At 36.1% G+C, this 24,868-nt stretch overlaps 1 protein-coding gene across 1 annotated transcript; it reads right to left on the bottom strand.

Moving 5' to 3' along the window:
- Positions 1 to 652: 652 nt before the first annotated feature.
- LOC137402475 (uncharacterized) lies at positions 653 to 12,630 on the bottom strand. The gene is made up of 6 exons (XM_068088977.1): positions 12,151 to 12,630; positions 10,029 to 12,000; positions 9,241 to 9,659; positions 8,312 to 9,120; positions 7,122 to 7,582; positions 653 to 729 (listed from the first exon to the last, which is right to left on the bottom strand). The coding sequence occupies exons 1-6, from the start codon at positions 12,628 to 12,630 to the stop codon at positions 653 to 655; spliced, it is 4,218 nt and encodes a 1,405-aa protein (XP_067945078.1).
- Positions 12,631 to 24,868: the final 12,238 nt, after the last annotated feature.

Genomic DNA, 24,868 nt, shown 5'->3' on the forward strand with positions numbered 1-24,868 from the left:
ATTATTATTACTCTATTAGCGTATGTTATAATGTAATAAAGTATAATATTGTAAAATGCCTGTGTTTTGTTACTAACGCCTGTGCAATTGACATTTAGCTAATACTTATATATTTAACCAATTGCTAAGAGATGTATTGCTCAAAAAGTTATTATGAAATAGTGAAATGTTTAGCTTTTCAACGGTCAAAATAATTTTTTTATTGAAATTTTAGATTACATATTATGTACCGAAGAAGATTTAATCTCGGACCAAACCACTCACCAGTCTTACGCCTAGCCCACAAGACTACGGAAGTTGAATTGCTAGCTTGCCAATATAAGTCATTATATCTGAGCAAAATCTAACTGCATTGCGTGTTACGCGGGTCATAGCATAACGTCACGAGAAGTTGTTTGCTCACAATATTAAACTGGCTAATAGCCAAACTCTCACTACTTCTCATTGCTTATAAGACAAAAAACTTTTCTCATGATATGTAGTTTGAAATTTAGAATGGCAAATGATGTTATATGTTAAATACAAATCAATTTTCTATTACAGGGACAATGCAGGGTGGCACAGCTAGTTGTTTTATATTTGCAAAACCTATTTGTTTTAATAGTGCAGATACCAAAAGTTTGAATTGAAATTGCTTAATTGTAAAAAAAATTCATAATACCATTTTCTTATAGGAACTAATTTTTTTACAAGCCAAATCTAAGTTTGTGGCAGAAATTGCAATCTTTGCTAAAAATGGCCTCTTATAAAATGTGCTACAATTGATTTTTTGCTAGTTTTACTTTTGAAATAAAATACCTGCCCGTTGACGAAGCAAAATCAGTTTGAAACTGGGTAAAACATGTGAAATAACTCTGGTATATTACATTTACCAACTTGCTAAATATCTAAGCTAACAGAAAATATTTTGAAGACTATTAATTTAATGCAAAGGTCAATTTATTATCTCATTTGAATCAGACCACCATTTGATTAAATATGAAAATAATATTGATGTCTAGCTGTCATGAAAAGCCCCATTTTATTAACTTGTTGTTACTAAATAATTTTTCTACAACAATTATCGTGACACTTACCAAGTTTCATTTCAATTCAATACGCAGTTGCCGATGGTAATGAAAAGTTTGACATACAGGGATATTGGCTTATTTGGCAATTCTTCAGATGTCCAAATGGGATTTGCACCAATCTCTGGTGCTAAAGTTTTTAACTGAAGTCTGTTGATATCATGTATAGGTTATCTGTATTAAAATTGTGCTTGCTATCTTTGCAAGAAAATGTTTTCAAATTTAACCGACTTATTTTACCTTGCTCTTGCTTTTATTGGATAGATGTGGATATAAAAAAATGTTGTAAAAATGTCTAAAAACTCGAATAGAGGAAAAATGGCTTGAGTGAAAGTAGTATCTTAATGCCAGTGTCCTAAATGTAACCTTGAAATGTCATTTTACACATTTTGACTGATGGTTGGATAAAATGGTCGCTGACTGACTTTCATAATTGCATCCTTTATGTAGACACCAATAAGCCTGGCAAACATCGCATCTGCCCTTGGAAAAGCTAAGTCGCTGTTTCGGAGCTCCGCAGTGAAAACATACGTTTGGATTTCCTTTCTCAAAATGGACTTTAGTCAAATGAACTGACAGATAGCCTTTGTCCTTTTGAGAATTGCCAAATTCACGCCCACATCCAGTCACGAGACACCATAACGCTCTACATTCTTTGCACTCTCCCATGAGTTGGCCAAATGAACGGTATTTTGGTTGGCCACAATTACAATTTCCAATTAGAACAGGCGCTTGGCCTAGCTGAGGCCCAGAACATGTTGACGTTAGAGAAGACGATTCTCTTGAGCGCTTTTCTGATCTCTCTAAACTTTCAGTAACTAAAGACCTCTTTTGACCTGATGATAATTGTCCAGTGTTTGGCAAAATTGTCGATGGCAAAAAGTTAACTGAAGCCCTTACTTCTGGCGTGCGTGTTGGTAGAGCAAGTCCTCCAGGTACAAATGTAGCTGGTACAAAAGTAGCTGGAACTGCTCCTTTTTGTGTGGGAACCTGTTGTAAACTTGAGCCTTGAAGAGTCGCTACTGTTGTACCAAGAATGATTATGGCTGCTGAAGATGTAGCCTGAGCTCCTGTTTGTTGTATAGGTGCTTGTGGATCGAATACACTGGGTACAAATGTTGCCGGGGCAATTGGTCTCTGTGGCCTTCTTACAGAAATATTTTTTTGTGTTGTATCAGCTTCAACAGGCAACTGATTTTGAGAACCAGACTCATCACAAGCTGTATCTTGAGTTTGAAGCCCATAGTTGCTCATATCTGTCATTAAATCATTCATGTAAGCAGTCAGTGCTCCTACCTAAAATGCAATCTCCACATTAATGCATGAGTTTATTAGTTTTCATCTTTAATATTGTGTGAATAAAAAAGTTTGTGAAACTTAAAGCTGGTACGCAAAGTGCAATGCAAAGATTTCCTTTTTTTAGGATATCAAAAATTTGAATGATTTTTTAAGCAATGTTTGAGAATTTTTTGTGTAATAATTTTCTTTAAAACAAAGTAAATAACCTTTCACACGAAAAATGCTGAGAAAATGGGGAGCAAGTGATCAGTCAATTTAATATAACTAGTTTAACATAACCTGAAACCTTTTATAAAAAAAATTCAGATTTTTTAAAAATTGTACGACAGTTATATGACATTTATAAAATGAGGCAATGAAACAGCAATTTTGACATATAGGCAGAGCTGCTTTTTGTCAAATAGCTCAAACATAATCTTACTGGTCATCAAATAATTAAGTTAAACTAAACAATATCGAAAAAGAAAACTGTGAAATGATATCAGAATTTTTGCAGATAATATTGTAGTTTATTTTGCGGTTACATGTATTTTAAAGGATGTCTGTTTTAAATAGTTTTTAGCCTTTATTTTATATCAAAGTTTTAGCTGCATCATAATACACAAAGCAAAATTATTAGTCAAATTTTATGATTGCTTCTTAGTAGCAAAATTGAACACATTTTATATAATCCAAACAACAAACATAGCAATATCTGACATCATCTCATGGCATACTGTTGTATACAATAACCAGGCTAGTTGAGAATCGTACTAAGTGAGCACTAAAATTGCAAGATTTTCAAAATCATTATGAAAAATGTTGACAAGTTTCATAGATGTTGTAAAAAAACATTGTGACTAGAAATTCCACTTTCATACAGCCCACTACCAAAGAGATGGCCAGAGATATTGGCAAAAAAATAAAGGGTACTGATGGTTGAGAAATGCAATATTAGCAATCAAATGGCTCTGCAGTGCAATAGAATAACTGCAATGGTAGCTGTAATGTACTGGGTGTGGGTGTTATTATATACAACAATAAGCAATAATGAATGGAAAAGATGTTTATATTTTCCCCCTGCAACAGGAGAAATGCAATATTGGCCAATATTAGAAGTAAAATGCACTGATATTCTTAGAATAATCAATTTTATTAATATAGTAATAATAGAAAACCAATACATAATTTTGTTTACATTTCAAAACGTCATAGGTAGCAATATCGAGAAGTTGTGGTATTTATATAGGTTTTTAGAAAATTTATTTAAAAAGTGTTTGGTCATGACAAACAACAACAATGAAAGGAAAATATTACACGTTTATATCTCTCCCTTGCAATAGGAGAAATGCAATGTTGGCCAATATTATAAGTAAAATGCACTGATATTATTAAAATAACCAATATTGTTAATATAGTAATAGAGCAATAATAGAAAACCTATGAGCGTTCATGCGTCTCGAAGATTTCTGCAAACTGCAGCAAAATAAAAGCTGTTATAAAAGTGTTATAAAGCTGTAGGCCTAATTTACTGCAATGTATGTAATTCAACAACAATAAAGAAATATGTTTATTATAACTCTGAAATGCAAAATTAGAAGTAAGATGGCAAGCTACTGTGTACTATACACAGTTTGAAAGTTGGTTGCGTTGAATGTAGAATGGTTTTGATAAGCGATCTTTAACAGAAAGCGGGTAGGAGCATTCACGCGTATAAAAATGTAGCAAAATAAAAAATGTTCTCATCATGAAGGGGCGTTGTAGTTCGCCCCTAGCTTGTACATAAGTTATAAAGAATTTCGGCTAACGTTTCAAATAATGAAACCTTCGGTGATTGGACAAAAAACACAGGCTGATAAACTGTGTACCACAATTTCGTACCTGTAAATCGGTCTACGCCTCAAACGGTCTACGTTTATTACAGAAACCTTCAAATAAACTCGAATACAAGTAAAAATGGCCATAGACTGATGAAATGAGCACGGTTTTCTCGTGAAATGCGCACTGCTAAATAGTTCTAAAATCGGTCGCACGGCTTTATTGGCGTTTCAATTTTCGGTCTTAACTTTTATTAAACCGAGCTTTTCAAGCTTTTTGTGGCAATTTTCGTTCAAATTAATCTGTCTATTTGTGTATAATCCGATCAGATGGGTAAGTTTTAATATAATACCGACGGTTTACAAAGACTTGGTAACATATTTAAATAGGTTTAAATGTGTTTTGTATCGTTATTATACTTTAACGACTTTACATTCCGATGCCTAAATTTTTTGATGAAATTTCTTGACGAGGGTTCGTCTCATTGTTGATGAATAATTTTCGTAAGTTGTGTGCACATGCAATTATCATAAAAACTCCCACACTTCCGCTCCGCTCGTGTGTTCGTGGGATAATGTGTATATTGTTAAGAACCAATTTCAGATGCTATGATGACATCATGGGGTCTGTTGAATGATACAAACAAGAAACTATGTATATCCTTCCTTTTTTATGTGTGTAATCGTTATATGTGTTATACCAGGTGAAAGCCCGGCATTGTATGAGTGACTAAAAATTAATTGAAATAACAAACAGGTAACAAAACTAAGTACACAAGAATAACCTGCTCTAACAAATTCTAAATAATGAATAAAATAAGGTGAAACTGCCAGATGGAAATCAAGTACCAGAGAAGACATCAAATGAACCTGTTTGCACAAGGGGGCAACCCAGTTAGCTTACAGATTATGAACTAAACCAGGTAACGTAAAGATTTATCATTAATAACCTCCTAAATCTATTCAAAAAAACCCTCAATGGGTAAAGACATTTTCATTGTCCCAGAGACACATTGTATAATAATTGGATTAGTGTTTTCTTCCTTGGGGAGGGAATCATGTGGCCTGGCACAAGAAACAAACCATACCCATTATTAATTATCTTTTTGGTGTGCGATTATCATATGTAGTTTATAACTTGGGAGTAGCCATTATATGTATAATAATATGTTAAGTGTAAGGCCTGTTTTCATTGTAGCTCCTATATGAATAGCCATCTTCTTCACTTTCTTGAATTTGTTAAGACCTGCCCTTTACCATATAGATACATCGGCATGTATAGTTATATTTGTTATTGCCCACAATACTGGACATACTGCAATCTTTGCTGGATCTTTTTACAAGTATAAACTATTTAGTAATTGTCTGCAGTGCATTTGCATTTATAGCGCGTCGGCAGGCATCAACATCAATAAGCAATTTCCTAAATCACACCAAAATTGCTGCGCACCAGTAAAAATCTTCTTCAATTAGAAACTAGGCTGGCAAAATATCAGATTGCATCACTTTCCCAGGTTGCACTACAATGACAGTGCATCCATAAACGTCATCGCCAATGAATTACTAGGTTAGCAATATATAAGGTTGCACAAGCATCTTAGATTGCATCAGCAAACCGGTGCACTACCAAACATTGCCTAAGAAAAGACAAGGTTGGCAATCTCCTAAATTGCACCAGAGACACAGTGCACCAGCGACACAGTGCACCGGCAAGCATCAATTTCAATAAACTGGGCTGGATTTTTTTTAAAGTTCACCAGCGTCATGATGCACCAGCAACACTATTTTATCTCTTTAGCCATTAATTTCCCTTTTCAAAACCTGGAAAAGTGGGATTTTTCTTTCAAAACCCAGTAGCAATTTAAAGTAGCAGTCCTTGCAAACGGATGATAAGTGATCAGACGACCTTCCTTAACATGCTAACTAATGTGAGCTTCCTCTTATTAGAAGTACACTATTTTGTTGCTTGTCAGTACAATATACTGTACCAGTACAGTGTACTGTACCAATACAGTGTACTGTACCTATAAAGTTCTTTGAACTTTAGAAGTTATTTATCATGCGTGTGTGTATATTTGTATTTAGAGTACTTCCCAAAGTACCACGGTGGTTAGATCTTTGTTGACTGTGACTTTATTTCCAACCGACCGTGAAACCTGAAAGGTTTTAAAAAACAAATTGATTCACAATCTTTAAAGCAAAATTGCTGTCTGAAGCAGAAAATGTTACGTAAATTACGTGATATCAAATGTTATAACCAGAAATATTAGATAAAAGACAAGTAAACACAAAACATACCTCTGCCATACTCCAGAATATACATATAAGTTTCTTGTCCGTAATATCGTTAGAATAATGTTTCTTTGTCAATGGCACACACGCAACTGACTTGATCGAGCCAGGTGTCAGACAGTCTTTTGTGTAGTTCTTTCGAAATAATGTCTGATGACAGTTTATAGGTGAAATGAGTAAAAAATGTTTATTGAACGACCACCATGGCAAGTGTAAAGGCCTGGAAAACTCATTAAATGTTTGGCGACTCGTGAGAAAAGGCAGCTGTTTTATTGTCTTTGTAAACAGGTCAATCAAGTTGTTCTACAGTCATTTTTTATGGCAAGCGATAATAAGTGCTGTACTATACATCCTAAGAACTGGTTTATTTTTGTAGATTTCGTGCTTTTGCAAACTTTACACTCTCCCACCTAAATTTTTCTAAAAAATTTACTAGTTCTATCTGAAGTTAACAAATCTAAATCTAGTATAATGTAATTGTACTGAGTGTATTCGTGTATACCTAAATAATTGATATTTGGTACTACTATGATAATATTTATGCAGGAAGAGAATAACATACGTTTGGTTAAGAACACTGCACGTTAGTACTTGGAGTTTATGCTAACCAATAGCAGTAGTTTCTGTATGGGTCTGTAAAGCATGTTAGGTTCCCCTTTCCGCTTGCCGGAACGCGTTATCTGTTCTGGGTTTGAGATTCTGACAGTAGCGGATCTGACCAACCCATCTCTACCTGTATTCACGGAGTCGACGGCTCCCACCTTCCACTGACTACGCCAAGTGTTTTCATCAACAACTGCGACAACGTCTCCCACCTTAAGGTTTTGGCATGGATTTCTCCATTTTTGTCGGGTCTCTACCTTTGTCAGGTAGTCCTGCCAGTGGCGCCAGAACTCATCGGCGAAACGTTGCGTCTTTTCAAACATGTTTTTTCCGTATACCTCGCCGTCTGGCACTTCACCTATCTCCTGATGTGTAGGTACTGACACAGGCTTCATGGTGATCAGATGATGTGGGGTTATAATTCCTTCATCGGGATTGTTCAGATTTGAACAGGTCAGTGGTTTCCCATTGATTATGCTGCAGATTTCGTACATGGCGGTCCGTAGTCCGGCGGTGTCCATCCTTGCGGAAAACCTGCCTTTCATTTGGTTGAATACATTCCTAATCATTCTTATTCCCCGTTCCCATACGCCGCCCTGGTGGCTAGCACCGGGAGTGTTTGTCTTGAAAGTTATTCTTGATTGAAGCATAGTCTTAGAACCCATGAAATTGGTTCCGTTATCGGAGAAAATTGTAACTACAGGCCCTCGTATGCTTTCAAGACACCTTAGCGCTTGTAGGAAACTCTCTGTGGATAAGTCACTTACGACTTCGATGTGGATCGCTCTGGAATACATACAGGTGAAGATGATACACCAGCGTTTCATCTCCTTCCTGCCTTCTTTGACGAGGAAGTGTCCAAATGTATCTACCCCTACATGGGTGAATGGAGGGCTATGTTCCACTCTTTCTTTGGGTAAGGATCCCATCTGTTGACGCAAGGGGGCACCTCTTAGGCGTTTGCAGCCTACGCAGGTTCTGAGTAATAATTTGATGAGGCCTTGTGCACCTATAATGTAGAAACCCGATTGTCTGATTGCAGACTGTGTAAAGATCCTCCCTTGATGGTGGACCTTCTCGTGGAAGTGTCTGATCAGTACTGTGGCTAGGTGACTGCGCTTATGTATGATTGCGGGTCGTAGCTCTTTGTCTGTGAGAATAGTTGAGGATTTTGCTCTACTGCCTATCCTTAGGATTCCTAGATCGTCTAAGTATGGTGACAGCTGTCTGAGACAACTTCCCTTGCTTACCTTTCCGTGTGCTTGGATGTCCAGTATTTCTGAATGGAAGTACTTTTGTTGATCAAGCCTGATGAGAAGAGCCTCTGCATCTTGAGAATGTTCTCTAGACATTTTTTCAAGTTTCCAGATTGGCTTCAGCTTGTCCTTGGCTCGTTTAGCGACTGCACGTAGTTGTGCTGTTGCCCTGATGAGATTGTCCCACTTTGAGAAGTTTTCGACTTTGATGGGGTAGGTAACCTGGTTCATATCTACCCTAATAGTTTTCCTCAGTTCTGGATCTGATGCAGGAACATTGAAGCGCGTAGGTTGATTGAGCAAGATGTCGTCAAGATTTTCCTTCCATAGGAAGTCTGGGCCTGAAAACCAGTGAGAGTTTGTCAGTTGATGTATGGTTGCGCCTCTGGAGGCCATATCAGCTGGATTGGCTATTCCAGGAACGTGGTTCCATTGTGCCAGCTTTGTTCTGTGTCTAATTTGGGTTGCTCTGTTTGCTACAAATGGAGAAAATCTTGATGTTTCATTTCTCATATAGCCCAGTACGATCATGCTGTTTGTCCAGAAGAACACTCCGTCTATTGGCATCCTCAGTTCCTCATGCAGTTTCCCTTGGAGTTTGGTAGCTAGCACCGCACCTTGAAGCTCCATACGAGGTATGGTCGTTCGGTTCAGGGGGGCCACTCTAGCCTTTGAGAGGACAAGTGCGCAGTGGATGCGATCTGTGGTATCGATAAGACGGATGTATGAGCATGCGCCATAACCATCTTCACTCGCGTCCGCAAAGTGATGAAGTTCGGCTCGTTTGATAGTTCCAAAATCCTTTGGCTTTATGCAGCGGTCAACTCTAATATCATGAATAGTGGCGAGTTGTCGCGTCCAGGCTTCCCATGACGAAGTAGTATCTAGATCGATCTGTTCATCCCAGTCAAGTCCTTTGCGACAGACAACTTGTAGCACATTCTTTCCCATTAGGGTAAAGGGCGAAACCAGACCAATCGGATCATATACCTGGGCTACGGTTGAGAGAATACCGCGTCTTGAGAGTGGTCTTGCGTCGATATTGCTGGTGAAGCAGAGCTGGTCACTCTGTAGACACCAACTAACTCCAAGTGTTCTTTGTGTCGGCATGATGCTGTTGAATGAGATAGCTTCCGTCTCTTTCTCGGATTCTGGCAAATCGGCAAGAGCTGCGGGCTCATTACTGACATACTTGTGTAGGCGAAGGTTGCCTTTAGAGCAAATTTCCCTCGCTGAATTCACCAGGTCTTTGGCAGTTCTGATGTCATCCACGCTGAATATTCCGTCGTCCACGTAAAAGTTGTCTTTGAGGAATTCTGCCGCACTTTTAGATATTTCTATGTTGTCTTCAGCCAGACGCCTCAGACCAAAGGTGGCTACCCCAGGCGAAGAGGTTGCGCCAAATATATGGACTCTCATGCGAAAGGTTTTCACTGTCGATAAGTCATCGCTATACCATACGAATCTTAGAAAGTTCCTATGATTTTGACTTACCCGAAAATTATAAAACATGGATTCTACATCACACGTTACTGCGACCTTCCCTGTGCGAAATCTGCATAAGATACCAAGTAAGTCATTGAGCTGATCTGGGCCAGTGAGAAGGTGATGGTTGAGGCACGTGTTGGCGTATTTTGCACTCCCGTCGAAGACCACACGTAATTTCCTTTTCTTTGGATGAAGCACTCCAAAGTGTGGTATATACCAGCACTTACCATCTTCTCTTACCATCTCTGAGACTGGGACTTCCTCCGCAAATCCCTTTTCGAATAGTGTGTTCATAAATTTTCGATAGTCTGCTTCATATGCTGAGTCCTTCAAGAGTTTGTTTTTGAGCAGTCCGAGTCTCTGCTCTGCTTGATGCCTGTTGTTTGGCAGTATTGGCATTGATGATGACTTGAAGGGCAGAGGCATGACGTAGCTCCCGTCCGGATCTTGGTGAATTCCTTCGTCAAGGATTTTAAGAAATTGCATGTCTTGTTGTGACAGGGGCTTACCTCCAGGGTCTTCAAAGTCTTGTTCCACTATGGGAAAGAGTGTGGCGTCCGTCTTAAAACTTGTTGCCAGTTTGGTTTTGAGCTTACCCCCGCATAGTGTCCATCCAAACATCGTCTTACAAGCTGATGTCTCCCCAGCTTCTCCTCTTTTTGTCAGGAGTGGTGTGATGATTTCTGGACTGTCTTTACCTATCATCAGTCCGATCGGGATGTCCAGCTTTGGTGGGAGATGCCTTGCAAGGGATCTTAAATGTGGTATCTTGCGGCACTTCTCATCTGTCGGTATGTTGTCTGAGTGGCACTTTATTTCTGGTCGTTCAACTGCGTCAATTGTTGAGATTTCATCGGTTAGGTATCCTCTGATTTGCAGTTTTTCATACCTCAATGTGGATGATCGGCTTATGGCGTTCATGGTTTCTAGGTTTAGGGTGTCGGGGATGCCACTTGCTCCAATCTCCATTGCGGTTTGCTTGTCAATGAAGGTGATATCGGACAATGTATCGAGGAGGGCATACACTAGTTTTTCATTGTTTCCAGCGGATACGTATACTGGTACCATCATACTGAAGCTAGATTGTCCGTAGACTCCAGTTGAATTGCATGTCTTAGTTTTTGTTTGTTCTTTGTCTTGGTTGCTGGTAGTAGGTTGTTGGCTGGAATTTCGTTGTGAGTCCGATTTTTCTGTGGGCTTCCAGTCGGGATCATGTAACATAGTCGGGTGCATTCTATGGCAGTTAGAACATGTCTGCTTGCGGTTACAGATGCTTGATCTATGTTTACCGTTCAGACAAGAGAAGCACAATCTCTTCCTGTGTACAAAGTCTTTTCTTTCCTTTAGTGATTTCTCGGCCAGTTTTCTGCAATCCCTTGTGTAGTGTCCTTTGTCGTTGCCGTTGCAGAAGTAGCAAAATGGTTCTCTTCTTGTTCGTTCAGTTTGGTATGATGCAGCCCTTCTGTTTGTCCTCTCTTCATATCTGCCCTTACTTTTAGGCTGATCATGCTTTTGATCCTTACTCTGTGATGCCATGATGTTGCTCATGTAGCAGTCCGCTTGCTCGAGAACAAACTCTGTGAAATCAGAAAATGACAAATTTCCTGTCCTCATTCGCTTAGCTCTACATACTCTCTGCGTCCAAGAGAACTTGGCACTGTCGGGTAGCTTTTGGCAAATGCGTTCGTTGTATAGCTCAGTGTTGAGGATCTGTAGGCCTTCTGTGGAGCTCATGCTTCTTCTGACTCGATCCAAGAAGTCGCCGAACTCTCTCATTTTCTTTCCGTCTCCGGAGCGTATGTTTGGCCAGTTTTCCAGCTTCTTCAACAGTATCCTTGCGATGCCGCCTTCCATACTGTATCGATCTCGCAGTTTTTCACGAGCTTCCTGATAGGAGTTATCGCTACTGTATGTCAATAAACCGATTATGGCCTTTTTTGCTTCGCCTGCAACAAATTTCTTCAGGTATCGCAGGGCCTCCCTGTCTGTTAGTCCTTCCTCGAAAACGAAGGCATCCATATCTACCTCCCAATCTGCAAATTCGAGGGTATCGCCAGAAAAGATGCTCGGTTCAACGGACTTCCTGTTTGGCTTCGACACACTAGCTGTCGATGAGTTCATTTTGGCATTGAACGATTCTGCTAGGTTGTCGGTGAAGGCTTTGAGGATGTGGCGGGTGCCAATTCCAACTTGCGGTTCCTCAGTTTGTGGTTGTTCGGCTTGTGGTTGTTGAGCTTGTGGTTGCTCAGCTTGTGGTTGTTGAGCTTGCAATTGCTCAGCTTGTGGTTGTTGAGCTTGTGATTGCTCGGCTTGTGGTTGTTGAGCTTGTGATTGCTCGGCTTGCGCTACCCTCAGGTTGATGCTATCGATTGCGCTTGGTGCTGAGGACGATTCGTATCTGTCGGTGTTAGGAGTTGAAGATGCTGTAGCCCTGATACTTGGACTGCTCAAACGACTTACCCTTACTGATGATGATTCCATCCTTCTCAGGAGATTTTGTCTTTTCACTGTGTAAGCTCGCATTTCTTCTTCCATTCTCCTTTTAGCATCTTCAAGTGCCTTCTCTTCAGCTAGGATTTCACTCTCTTCTTGGCACTGTTCCTCGATCTGGGTTTTGAATGACTTGACATCCGCTTGAAATTCATTTAAGAGTTGTTCATGGGTGGGGTTCTTCTCATTTTCATTTGTTTCAATAATTTTATTATATAAATTGCCTATATCTTTGACTTTCAAATCAAGGTTCTGAACAAAGGCATCAACAGCAGGTAGATCAATGACATGGGTGGCATTTTCAACAGCTTGTGTGAACTTGTCTAGGAAATCTATCATACTCTCAGACTGTCTACTTATTTCATTGATAAAATCACTGCCTAGTTGTAAAATAGTGCGCTCAGTCAGTTTTTGACTCCTTGCGAGCGCTCGTTGTGTTCTAGGGTTGTTTGATTCAGTTACCTCATCTAACTGTAGCTGCTCTTCCTCTACTCTACTTTCGCTCAAATCGGAATTTGAATTTAGCTCAAGGCTTTCGCTTTCCATGGTGACCAATTTAAATCACTGTTAATTGCTATTAATTTTGTTTAGGCCTTTTTACCCTTATTGTTGCTACAATCTTAATATGAGTACAATTATTTAAACCACTAAAGCTGTCTGGCTAAATTGGCTCGATCGTGGTTCAGTTTTACAACACAGTTTGATTTTTAAACAAAATTATGATAACAACTGTTTGCAAAAGAAAAATCCAAAAGTTGTGACAACTCCAAATTTACTTTACTATAATAGTGTTTATAGCGCACACTAGGTTGAGCAAGGAAATGTCAGTTAGATTGAGTAAGCAAACCTTTCAACACAGTACGTATACTTAGCTGACTGATGCAATGTGATGACTTCCTCGTTGCTGACTATCTGATATGCGGCTTGATGGCTAATAGGTATCTAATAGGTATCGCTTTTGCTTGGCTTGTTATTTGTGAACAGTGACGAGCAATGTTTGTTGTGTGGGTTAGTCTTTCTAAGCGACAGGCTTTCGACCTCGAAGTGTTATGATGTCTTGCAGTGCTGATGATTAACGTGAGTGAAGTATTGCGTAACCAAATCTATATCAACTGTTTGTTCCTTATCCTTGATTTGTTGACAGATGATGTCCGTATTTATAACGCAAACTCGGTTCGTCGATTGTCACCAGTTGTGTAGCAAAACTCAATCTTCAGACTTCGAGACCTTTTGTTTGAGGCTTAGTATTGAATTCAATAACTTCCGTGGCTTTGAATGAGGGTTATCGTCCATAAATAGCACTTAGGCTCCGTATTTCGATAACTTCCGTGATGAGTTTTTATGAAGGTTATTGACCGTAGATTAGCACTTAGGCTCCGTAGAATTGTATGATGTGAACACCTCAGTATGTTGTATGCTCAAGGTTTCACTATAAAGTTCTTTGAACTTTAGAAGTTATTTATCATGCGTGTGTGTATATTTGTATTTAGAGTACTTCCCAAAGTACAACGGTGGTTAGATCTTTGTTGACTGTGACTTTATTTCCAACCGACCGTGAAACCTGAAAGGTTTTAAAAAACAAATTGATTCACAATCTTTAAAGCAAAATTGCTGTCTGAAGCAGAAAATGCTACATAAATTACGTGATATCAAATGTTATAACCAGAAATATTAGATAAAAGACAAGTAAACACAAAACATACCTCTGCCATACTCCAGAATATACATATAAGTTTCTTGTCCGTAATATCGTTAGAATAATGTTTCTTTGTCCATGGCACACACGCAACTGACTTGATCGAGCCAGGTGTCAGACAGTCTTTTGTGTAGTTCTTTCGAAATAATGTCTGATGACAGTTTATAGGTGAAATGAGTAAAAAATGCTTATTGAACGACCACCATGGCAAGTGTAAAGGCCTGGAAAACTCATTAAATGTTTGGCGACTCGTGAGAAAAGGCAGCTGTTTTATTGTCTTTGTAAACAGGTCAATCAAGTTGTTCTACAGTCATTTTTTATGGCAAGCGATAATAAGTGCTGTACGTATACATCCTAAGAACTGGTTTATTTTTGTAGATTTCGTGCTTTTGCAAACTTTACAGTACCAATACAGTGTACTGTACCAATACAGTGCACTATACCAGTACAGTGTAATGTACCAGTACAGTTTAATGTAGCAGTACAGTGTTTGTAGCCGGTTTAACCTTTAAAAGCTTCTATTCAATATGAATACCCCTGGGTGACGCATTAACCATAAAATTCATTACTTTCTAAAATTATTTGAGTGTTTTTAGATGTTTAAAAGAACTAACTATTACTACAAAAAACATCAAATCATTGCAATAGCTGCCATCTCAAGGCATGTATTTGCATACAATAACAAGACTAGTAAGCAAGCGTTGAGCTAAAACCTATTCTTGACAATTGTATTTTACGGAGAACGTAGTGAGGACACTTACCCAGCCTCCTTGGACTTCAATCCATTCTGATGGTGCATACCGATGAGCACCAATAGAGTTGGTTGTTAACATTTCACACAGCCAACTGAAAGTCTGACCAGCGCCGTGTTTGTTACCTTGGTTTTCTAGATACATTATCATCTGCTTGACTGCAACTTCAATAAGCTAAACAAAATTCCGGATCACTAATTATGCATTAAAATAACTGATAAAATGGTAAGGAGTTCTATAAATTTTGTCTTGTAAATAACAAGTAAATGTTTTCAATAAATCAAACAGTAGTGTCTTTTTTGCTTAACTTCAGAAAAGGGGAGTATCTCCAAACTTTTTTCATATAATTTTGCTAAAGAACACTAGTATAGGATAATCCATGTTTTTATTGAACAATAAATAATATTTTGATGCAATGTAAAAATGTTAAACGGTTCTTATAATGACTTCTAGTAACACTTTGTTTGCATTTATTAAAATGTTAAACAGTTCTTATAATGACTTCGAGTAACACTTTGTTTGCGTTTATTCTAAATATAATGTCAGATGGTTCACTTCTTCCTCTGTCACTGATTCATAATTGTAACAAACCATCTGTGTATTTTACTTTATAATCAACAGGCCATTCTTAGAATGGTCTCAAAGAAGATTTCTGATTTAGATGTAAGTTAAACCAAAGTAAAAAGAGTCTCTCCTCAGAAAAAAAACTTAACACGACTATAAAATAACTATAATCTAAGTTTGAGCTTGAAATGCATAATTAGCGATCATGAAACCCTCTTTTCTAGAATTAATTTTTCTTTGGTTTTCTCTGGATCGTTCACAAAAAAAGATTAATTCATACAATTAATAGTTGCTGTGTTTCTGATCTTTTATTTTATGTTTTTGTATTTATGTCAAGTGGTAGTTTTAGTCACTGATAAAATTACTGTGTAATGTGCTTTTTGTACACAAAATAATTGGTTATACATGTAGTATTAAAAATTAAGGAGTATTATATATTTTTTCAAATTAAAAGTTGTATATGAATAGGCTTTACAATACATTTGAGCCAGATGCTTACAGAACGACTTTCTACCATCTCAATTTAAGAAAAGCTGATTGTAATGAATATTTATCATATCTATGATAAATAAATTACTCAAGGCTAGACACATTTTTGAAAAGCATGACGGTAATTGAAACAACCGAGTTTCTCTACTTGCTCTATAAAAATAAGACCACTTGAGTAAAAGGCAAATGAGTATATATTGAACAAATGTATGAATTCGTAGCCACATATTCAATAAGAATATAAGTGACTGCACAGTGTGGAAATACAGGGAGCTTTGATTTTGACTGCATTCAAAGTGCTTTATATAAATTCTAGCTATGGTTTGGCTGCACCCCTCAGTTTCAGGCTCACTCAGTAACTAAATCTCAGTTGACCAGAAGTGTTAACAAAAGCTGTGTTAACAAAAGCTGTGTCACGAATCAGCCCAGTCCTGGCACTGGTCTCTTTGTTGCTGATTATCTTTTCTAGCTTGGACCTGGCCCTGGGTATCGGACACGTTACAGTTTTTATTTTGGGAACTTATTTTGAAAATTCTACAGCAATGTTGTATTTTTGAAATGGAAACTTTTCTTTTTTTTAGGAAGATTTGACAAATTTGGCCATGTGTTGGATTTGTGGTGTTACCCAAATACCAGAATCCAATGCCAAAACTGACTAAATACCAAATTTTGGAACAATATATTCATATTTCAAAAAAGGAACCAGGGTCAACTAGGTTTCATACGATCTTGAAGCAAGACAAAACTAGATTAGTCAGTTCTGGTAACAAATGTTGGTTTGCGGTTGTCGGTTGAGCGGCAAATGCTCTGTTATCACATGATCACCAAAATATGTTTTAGTCCTTTGTTTTCTATTCTACTGAATGCAAAACATATTCTTTACTGTTGCAAAAGTATATATCAACTTACTGTTATTATTCTATACCAAGTTATTTCATCATCTGGAAATATAGTTGGAATAGCATTTGATCTCTCACTTTTTACTGCATAGGTTGCAAACCTTGTTGGTGGAGGGCAGATTTTTTCCTTTCCCTCTTTTCCTAAAAACGGTTACCTAATGTACGAATGTAGAAAAGTACTTATCAGTCTGCAAACTTTTTCTATACTAAAAACATGTCAATATATATCTCTGTACAAAGCAGTGCTAAGTGAATTACAAATAAGACTGCACTGCATAGAAACTCAATATGGATATTCACATTTGCCATTAAGTCCTGTACCACCTTTACTACTTTGCAACCTACAACCTTCACCTGTACTTTACTACTTTGCCACCTACAACGAGGTCCTGCACATGTGCGTGTATGCGCGTGCGTGTGTGGGTGTGTGTGTGCGTGTATGCGCATGTGTGTGTATGCGAATGTGCGCGTATGCGTGTGTGTGTGCCTGTGTGTGTGCGTGCGTGCGTGCGTGCGTGCGTGCGTGCGTGTGTGTGTGTGTGTGTGTGACCATTAGACGAGGAAGCAGTTTAATGTTAAGAAAAAGCATCATCAATGTTTCAAGCACCTGCCCTCAAGCTTCATGCATTGCAACACTAATCTTTGTGCCAATCACTGGCTTTGCAAAATCTTTATTTTTTGCATATACTTTTAGTAGTTGAAGGCTCAGCGTTGCAGGGTTAGCAAAAAGGTTTTTTTGTACAGAAAACTTACTTTGAATTAACATATTCAACACTTACAATTCTAACTTTTAAATGAAAATGTTTGGTTATTTATGTTTACTGTGCGATTTATGTTTATTGTGTTTATTAATGGGTAATTCATACCGAACAGGCTGTAGTGCCTACTACAGATCTACATGTATACTGATTGCACTAATTTTTTTGACTATTTGAGTTTACGCATGTTTTTTTATTTATTGGTATACATTTTTCTTTGGGTATGGCTTCACAGTCTTTGTTCTAGTATGGCTTTATGCAAAACGCTAACTGCAGTGTTTAACATGAAGCCATGAAAAATCAGGATATATTCCTAGTACAATCCAAATTTATTTCAAGGTAAAGCCAGTTGGAGAGTGAATTGTGTTGGAAAAATGGATGTTTGCCTAACTTGAGGGTGTATGTTCAAATCCAGTTCAGAGTGGCTATCTTTTTCATAAAGCTTTGCGGCTGTAGCTAGACAGATTGAACACCAGAAATACAGAAGTACAGATGAACTAACACTGAGATTTATACATATATACAAATATAACTATAATCTGAAAGTTACATTTTTTTATTTATTGCGGCTAAAGTTGTAAAGCTGCTTACGGGTTGTTTTTGTTTAAAAAAAACTTTTGTTTCTGTTTATATGGTTGCATTTAATTATGCATTTTTTTTGCCTAAAAATAGATAGCATATTTACATGATTAACAAAAAAAATGAAAGCAGAGGTACCTGCTAAGCAATGTCAAACGGAACCAGCAACATGGAGAAGTGAAGAACAAGGACCGGTCACATACTCACTGCTATTGCACTTAGCAAAAGAGAGATGTGTAAATATATGACTAAGGTATATAGGGCAGCAGCTGTGTACATCTGACTGCTTTCAAATTTTAACCAATTGTTTAATTTTCACTGCAAGGTTCAATATAGAGAATGATTTGAACAGTTAGCAAGTTTTTAGCAACAAACGTACAGTGGTGCAACCAACGCATACATTTATGCTTCACAAGAAAACCTAATGACATTACTGAATGTTCAGTATCTGTAGAGGGACATGTATTACCGGTCTTAGCTATTGTTCCTAAATGTTCTACAAGTTAAACTTTAGTTCACAATCAATTGCAAACTAGTTCCATGATTATCTTTTTTGCAAAAACACTTTTAGTTGACATGCACAAATTACTTGACTTAATAAAAGCTTCCTCAGGATCAAAAATGAACTGAAAGTAGCAAAGCGACATATTTCTTATTCTATCACAAACAAGGAACTAAAATCGCTTATAATCTATCTGCTACAATGAAGTGAGTGACAAAGAACTCAAGGGCCCTCCTTGAGGTTGATGATTTCTTAATTTCACAAGCTCAAATAACGATTGTGCAGGCTACTGCAAACTTTAAATTATTTAAATTGATATAAACTATAGTTGGATCCATTGAAATATAATTGTGTAACCCAAACCTGTTACGTGTATTTTAAACTAGTCGATATGATAATTTTATCAGGAGTTTGTTATTGGAAACGGCAGAATACAGCATCAATGAGTCACACCGAGATTGTTTAGTTTTTATTCCTATACCAGCATGAATTTACAGAATGAACACAACTTCATAAAAATAACTTTAACAAAACATTTTACTGATGTCTACCAGGTTTCAATACACTTAGAAATGGTATATTTGACCAAATAGTTTAAACAACAAATGCCATTACTTCATAATTTTATTGAAATTTGAGCAGTTTTTAAAACTGAAATAAAAAGTTTGAAATAAGTCATTGAGCAATTGTTTTTATTAAAAGTAACATGTTGTTTATTGTGACTTGTAGACTTGTGATCACCCTATATAGTTTCTTTTCAAGTATCTGTTTTTTACTTTTTGAAGTTAACTATTCCTTTCACAAGACAAATTATATTAGTTTGGCAAAGTAATTGAAAGAAAAAAGTTTATATTATTATATTTACTTGTGGGTTGTTTTGCCATGTATCACAACCATAATTTTTTTTTTATAATCTTTAGAGGAAATCTGATTTAACAGACTTCGCATAAAGACATCATAGTATATATGATATATATGATATATATATATATATATATGATATATATGATATATATATATATATATAAATATAAATATATATATATGTATATATATATATATAAATATATATATATGTATATATAGATACATATATAATACATATAGGGCCTATAAACAGTTACTGTATACTGATTTTATATCTAGTTGGAATTGACAGATAATTCTCCAGTCAGTTGTAGCATATATATATATATGTATACTTGACAGACTTCGCATAAAGCAGGCACTAAGAACTAATTTCTTATTGTTAATTTAAAAAAAAACCTATTTTAGTTCAGACACTACAAATTACACTGTTTGATTTTCACTTTTTTAATACATTAAATGTCATAGAAAAACACAAAAATTGGCATATTGAACCGGATACTGGACTTCAGAACTAGAAATCGCAATCACCTTGAAATGCTAGAGTTAGTTGAATAATAAAGTTTAATAATTAGTTTCATCGTAAATTTAAATAGAACAATCAGAGAGCATTAAGCATCATTGCTGTTGAAGAAAATAAATTATTTTCAGTTCAAAAATTTTCTTATCACTAATGGTGAGTTCTCCATGATTAACTTCACTGGAAAAAATAGGAAACCTCAAACTATTGGCATACTTAACAGAATACTAGCTATTTAAAAAATGGGCACAGCAACCACCCTAAAATACTTGAGTTACAAAAAACTTGAATATAAAATAGGAAATGCTTACTCATGTCACTGAGGGTTTGCACTGCAGATTGGATTTCTGTTTGAGTCATATCTGTTTTTGGTAACTTAGCACTGTTAGTAAACTTTGTTGTGTCACGTGCTGGTACAACCTCATTTATCCTGTGAATTATTTATAAAATTATAATAGTAATTGCTCCAATAAATACCTATCTGAAAATAAGAACAGGGAAACAATTTTTATACATATAATATTTTAGAAACTTGTCCATGTTGAGAAGCTACCTGAAACTCAAAATTTGCTATCTAGCTAAAATATAAAAATTATTCAGTTCTATTTACTGAACAATCTGAGCATGCCAAATAGTGTATAATATTGTTCACAGTTGGTTGATGAGCCAGGTTTTTCCCATTGCTCAAGATTTTGTATTTTTCCATTGTTGTAAATTGCCAAATCTGATCATTGTAAAAATTAGGAAATACGATATGTTTAAAACAAAATGTAGCAATTTGGCAGACTATAATCTAAAATTGTTATTGACAACTCAAATCGTATAGAAAAACCAAAATTAAGTTCCAACAGGTAGTGATGGATCATTGGTACTCTATGATACAACTATTATAATCATTGTTATTATATAACATCTGACCAAACACAATTGACAATTACACCATCCTGTTTATGAAGCTAAAATTTTAATGGTCTCGCAGCATCAAATTATCACAAAAATTTAAAATGTTCAATCATCTGATTTACAGTTACGAGCTATGACACAACGAAAAATTATTACCTGTATCAGCACCAAAATATTAACTGATGTTAAAGCTGTTGAATGTGATCAACAAAGAGTTTGTTAATCAACCGTTTATCAAATATAAGATATGCGCCTTCAGTGTTTTTTGATGATAATAAGTGTTATTGTTATTCTTGCTTGCAGAGAAAGTAGAAGCTAGCATGACTAACATGACTCAATGCATGCTGTTCGGCTGCTGTGGGCCAACATAGCGCATAACAAAAAGAACGAAAACTAAAATTTATTTGTAGGAAATAATTTAAACACTTAAAAGTAATGCACATTTTCTTCATAGTACTTTTTCTAAAGAACTATCTCTAACGATGACAGCGGCGGATAGTTTACAATCTTGTTACTTGCAGCCTTTTTGCTATAATCGTTTTAGAACAGAAATTGGAAAATGTGAAATTGAATAGATTTTTGAGAAGTTTACGATATGTGCAAAATATCTTCTAATAGCAATAAAAACATGAAAAAAGAAATGAAAAAGATGAAAACAGCAATAAAAAATATGACAATAGGTAAAATTGCAACAGAAAAACGAGTAGACAAGCTAACCATCAATGAAAATAATTTTAATGATTTTAACAGTTCAGACACTCTTGATTCATAATAGAAAACCCAAAAGGCTCAGCTTTGAATTGAGTAAAGATATTTTCATCAAATACAGTTTTATAGAACCAACTGACTCGATACCATCGAGAGATAACTGGCAGTAAAGAGTTATGTAGCCCTCTACATAAAATAAACCTGATGAGCAAAGCTATTCATACGAACAGTTTTTAATGATTCCATCTGAACTATCAGTTAAAAATAAAAACAATTTCATTTAATGACAATCAATGAAGCTAAAGCTTACAAATAGGAATATCAAAGAAATATTAATAAAAAGTAAAAACTATTTGTGTTTGATCACAAAGGCCGAAATGTACAAATTGACCATTATATGGTAGTTTAGAAAAAAACAGCAGGACAAATGTTTTAAAAAACTGTTCAACAATTGACTTGAAAAATTATTTAAGTTATCTAACGGATCTTTCTACACTGGTACATTATAACTCTACTAGATAAAAATTTATCTTATATTTTTTGCTGCTACAAGTACATTTTTGCATTTTGGACTGAATTTGTGCACATTGAAGCAGTAAAAGCACTGGTTCAACGAAAGCAGTTCAAACAACCAAACAACCAACAAATGAACAAATGACTCTAACTACTTTCTTACTTTCCTTAATTTTTTTAAACATGAAACATATTATCGGCTAATTTCAATTTCTAAATGATTGCAAAATTGTTTTGCCGTCAAGACAAAAGTCTACAATATTAAATGACTGTTAGTGAGGGTTAGAAAACAGAAGTAGGGAGCATAGGGAGTATAAAGAAGGTGTGCGTTCGTGCTAGTGTGTGTGATGTGTGTATGTGTGTATGTGCGTGGAAAGTGTGTAAAGTGGCGTAGCAGTAATTGTCACTTCACAAATATATTTTTGTTAGGCATCAAACACCATTGGCATAACTGCAACTTGAAAATAGGTTGCATCAAATTTATCTATGACTGGCCATAAGTATATTGATTGATATTATATGCTTAGTAGACAGTGTTTCAAAACCTACAGTGCTCATGCTGTAGTTGAAAAACTAATTTATGTTATAAAATCGTCCTTCATTTTTTCTTAAGCCATTACTGTAAGTCAGGACTCTCGCTTCTGTTGTAAATGATTTTCTAAACATCAAGTACATAAATTCTTTAGGTTTAAATTTGTTGGTAATTTTTGGCAGGAGTATAATAGGTCAAAATTAGCTGCCAAGTTACTACATATCATGCTACTGAATTAAAAAGTTGAACTGGCAAATCCTAAAGCTTATTTTAGGAGCAGACTTTTGATTGCAGACCTTGTGTACCTTTCTAGAACATAAGCATATGGAAAATTGTGTAATTTAGACACATATTTCTTAGTTTTTACTGGGTTAAAGATTTTCATTGCACGAAAAAAGACTGTTAGTATGTCATTGACTTCATACCACTTTCGAATAAAGTATTTACCTTTGTAGTACGTATGCGTACATAACATTCTGTAGATTATCACCAAGTATCTTTCGTTCATCTTTTGTGAACTTTCTTGGTCGACTCATCTTTATTCCTTTGGTTGAAGTACCATTGACAAAATTTTTTTTTGGTGCTTCCCAGCAGCATCCAGTAAAAAAAATAACTGCAATTTTAATTGCATCATCAATTTTTGGAAATGCTAACCTGGGTCAACAAGTTTCCACGGAATATGATGAAATTGGAAATTTTTATGTATTATTATATTCTAGTCGTAATTGAAAACCAACAATCTCAGGTATCTTGTAGAACACTTTATATTGGACAATTGAAAGCTTCTCACATTTTTATATGACATATCGTTTTTTGATATTTTATTATACATGATCAGGCTATACAGGATCAAGCTCGATGATATGCATAACGTTTCGCAAAACGTAACATAATTAGTAATTATTTTCAAAAATATGAGTTGAGCTGATTGGTTTGTGCTAATCTTTTGGAATAAAGCAGGTGAATTGTCATTCATTTTAATTTTGCTTCTTTTTATAATGTATTTTGGTAACACGGTAGTATCAAAAGTTATTTGACTTTTTGAGATCAAGAATAAGGTAGAAAGAATAGGTAGAAAATTCAAATTACTAGTGGTGAGTTTTATGCTTGACTAAATACTTTTGAAAATAGTTGAGTAGCTTCAAGAAGTCACTAATTTGCCAGAGTTTTTTTGTAGTTCATTTTGAGCCTGCTTTTTCAATTAAACAGAAATTGAAGTGAAAAGCGATGTTCAGTGTTTAAAACAAGAGTTGGTTTAGTATTCACATTTGATTCTCTCACATCATTCAAACTACCAAAAATTAGACTACTTTTGGAAAGTAAATCGTTTTTTGTTTAATTAGCCTGAATTAGAAAGCTATTATCTCTGATGAGTGTAATAACTGACGGGGCGGGTAATATAGGGGGCATTTGTGTCCGGTCTGTTGATTGACAGTGTGACACAGCTCAAAGTTACTATTAATGTTAATAAGATTGAGTTAGCTAAGATGGTCAGTAAAGTGTGTGTATTGCTTATGTCTACAGAAGACAATGATGATGCGGTGTTTGTAGATGTTAAACAAGTGATTTTTTCCAATGTTTTGCGTGTCTAAGATATAATATTGTTCTCGTGATTGGAGTGATAACAGACAGACAAACAAGTCCGTTCATGTTTGTGGCCGGCATGTCAGACCATGTTTTGGGTGTAAGTATTCTGATTGCTTGGCTAATAGGTATCCAAAAATGAGGCACTTGGCAATGAGCAGTAATTGTGTTAGGTACTCCCTCCACAATAAACCTTTATGTAAATGGTGTTTCCTGTTGATCTTTGGTTAATACAGGTTGCCAGAACACAATTATGACATCGGAAGTTTTTGATGCTTAAGGTGCTGAACATAACTCTGTGCCACATACTGTAACAGAATTGGATAGTGAAACTACTGTTTATGAAAATAAAGTGGATGTGTTCATACAAATAGAGAGTGGTTATGTGATGTTGCAATGATTTCTGACACCATCATTGGCTTGTAGTTTTTTGCTACTGTGGATATGGTTGCAGTAAAAGATTTAAAAAGATGTCTCGATAAGTCAGTGTCGTGCTTTTCATTTTGGAAGCCAAGCTTTAAGTTGTAATAGCCATTTGATGTGGCTGATAATGGACCTTTGAGCCTAAACTTGGAAGTTGACGATACTTAATTTGAAGCACGTTTTGATGACACGCTTCCAAAAGTTCCTGGAGCTAGAAAATAAGTGAGCCTGTTCTGATATAGCTGGTCCCAAGTATAAGACTCGCAGTGTGGTTGAACCAGATTATGA

The sequence above is a fragment of the Watersipora subatra genome, chromosome 8 (genome assembly GCF_963576615.1).
Source record: "Watersipora subatra chromosome 8, tzWatSuba1.1, whole genome shotgun sequence".
Taxonomy (NCBI): domain Eukaryota; kingdom Metazoa; phylum Bryozoa; class Gymnolaemata; order Cheilostomatida; family Watersiporidae; genus Watersipora; species Watersipora subatra.

Excerpts from the sequence above, each read along its gene's own strand:
- LOC137402475 (XM_068088977.1), bottom strand. The coding sequence starts at position 12,630 with ATGATAGATTTCCTAGACAAGTTCACACAAGCTGTTGAAAATGCCACC. Across the intron at positions 12,001-12,150 it reads TCGATAGCATCAACCTGAGG|GAACCGCAAGTTGGAATTGG; the intron begins GTAGCGCAAGCC and ends CCACAAACTGAG. Across the intron at positions 730-7,121 it reads AGAACAGATAACGCGTTCCG|CAAAGATTGCAATTTCTGCC; the intron begins GCAAGCGGAAAG and ends GGCCATTTTTAG.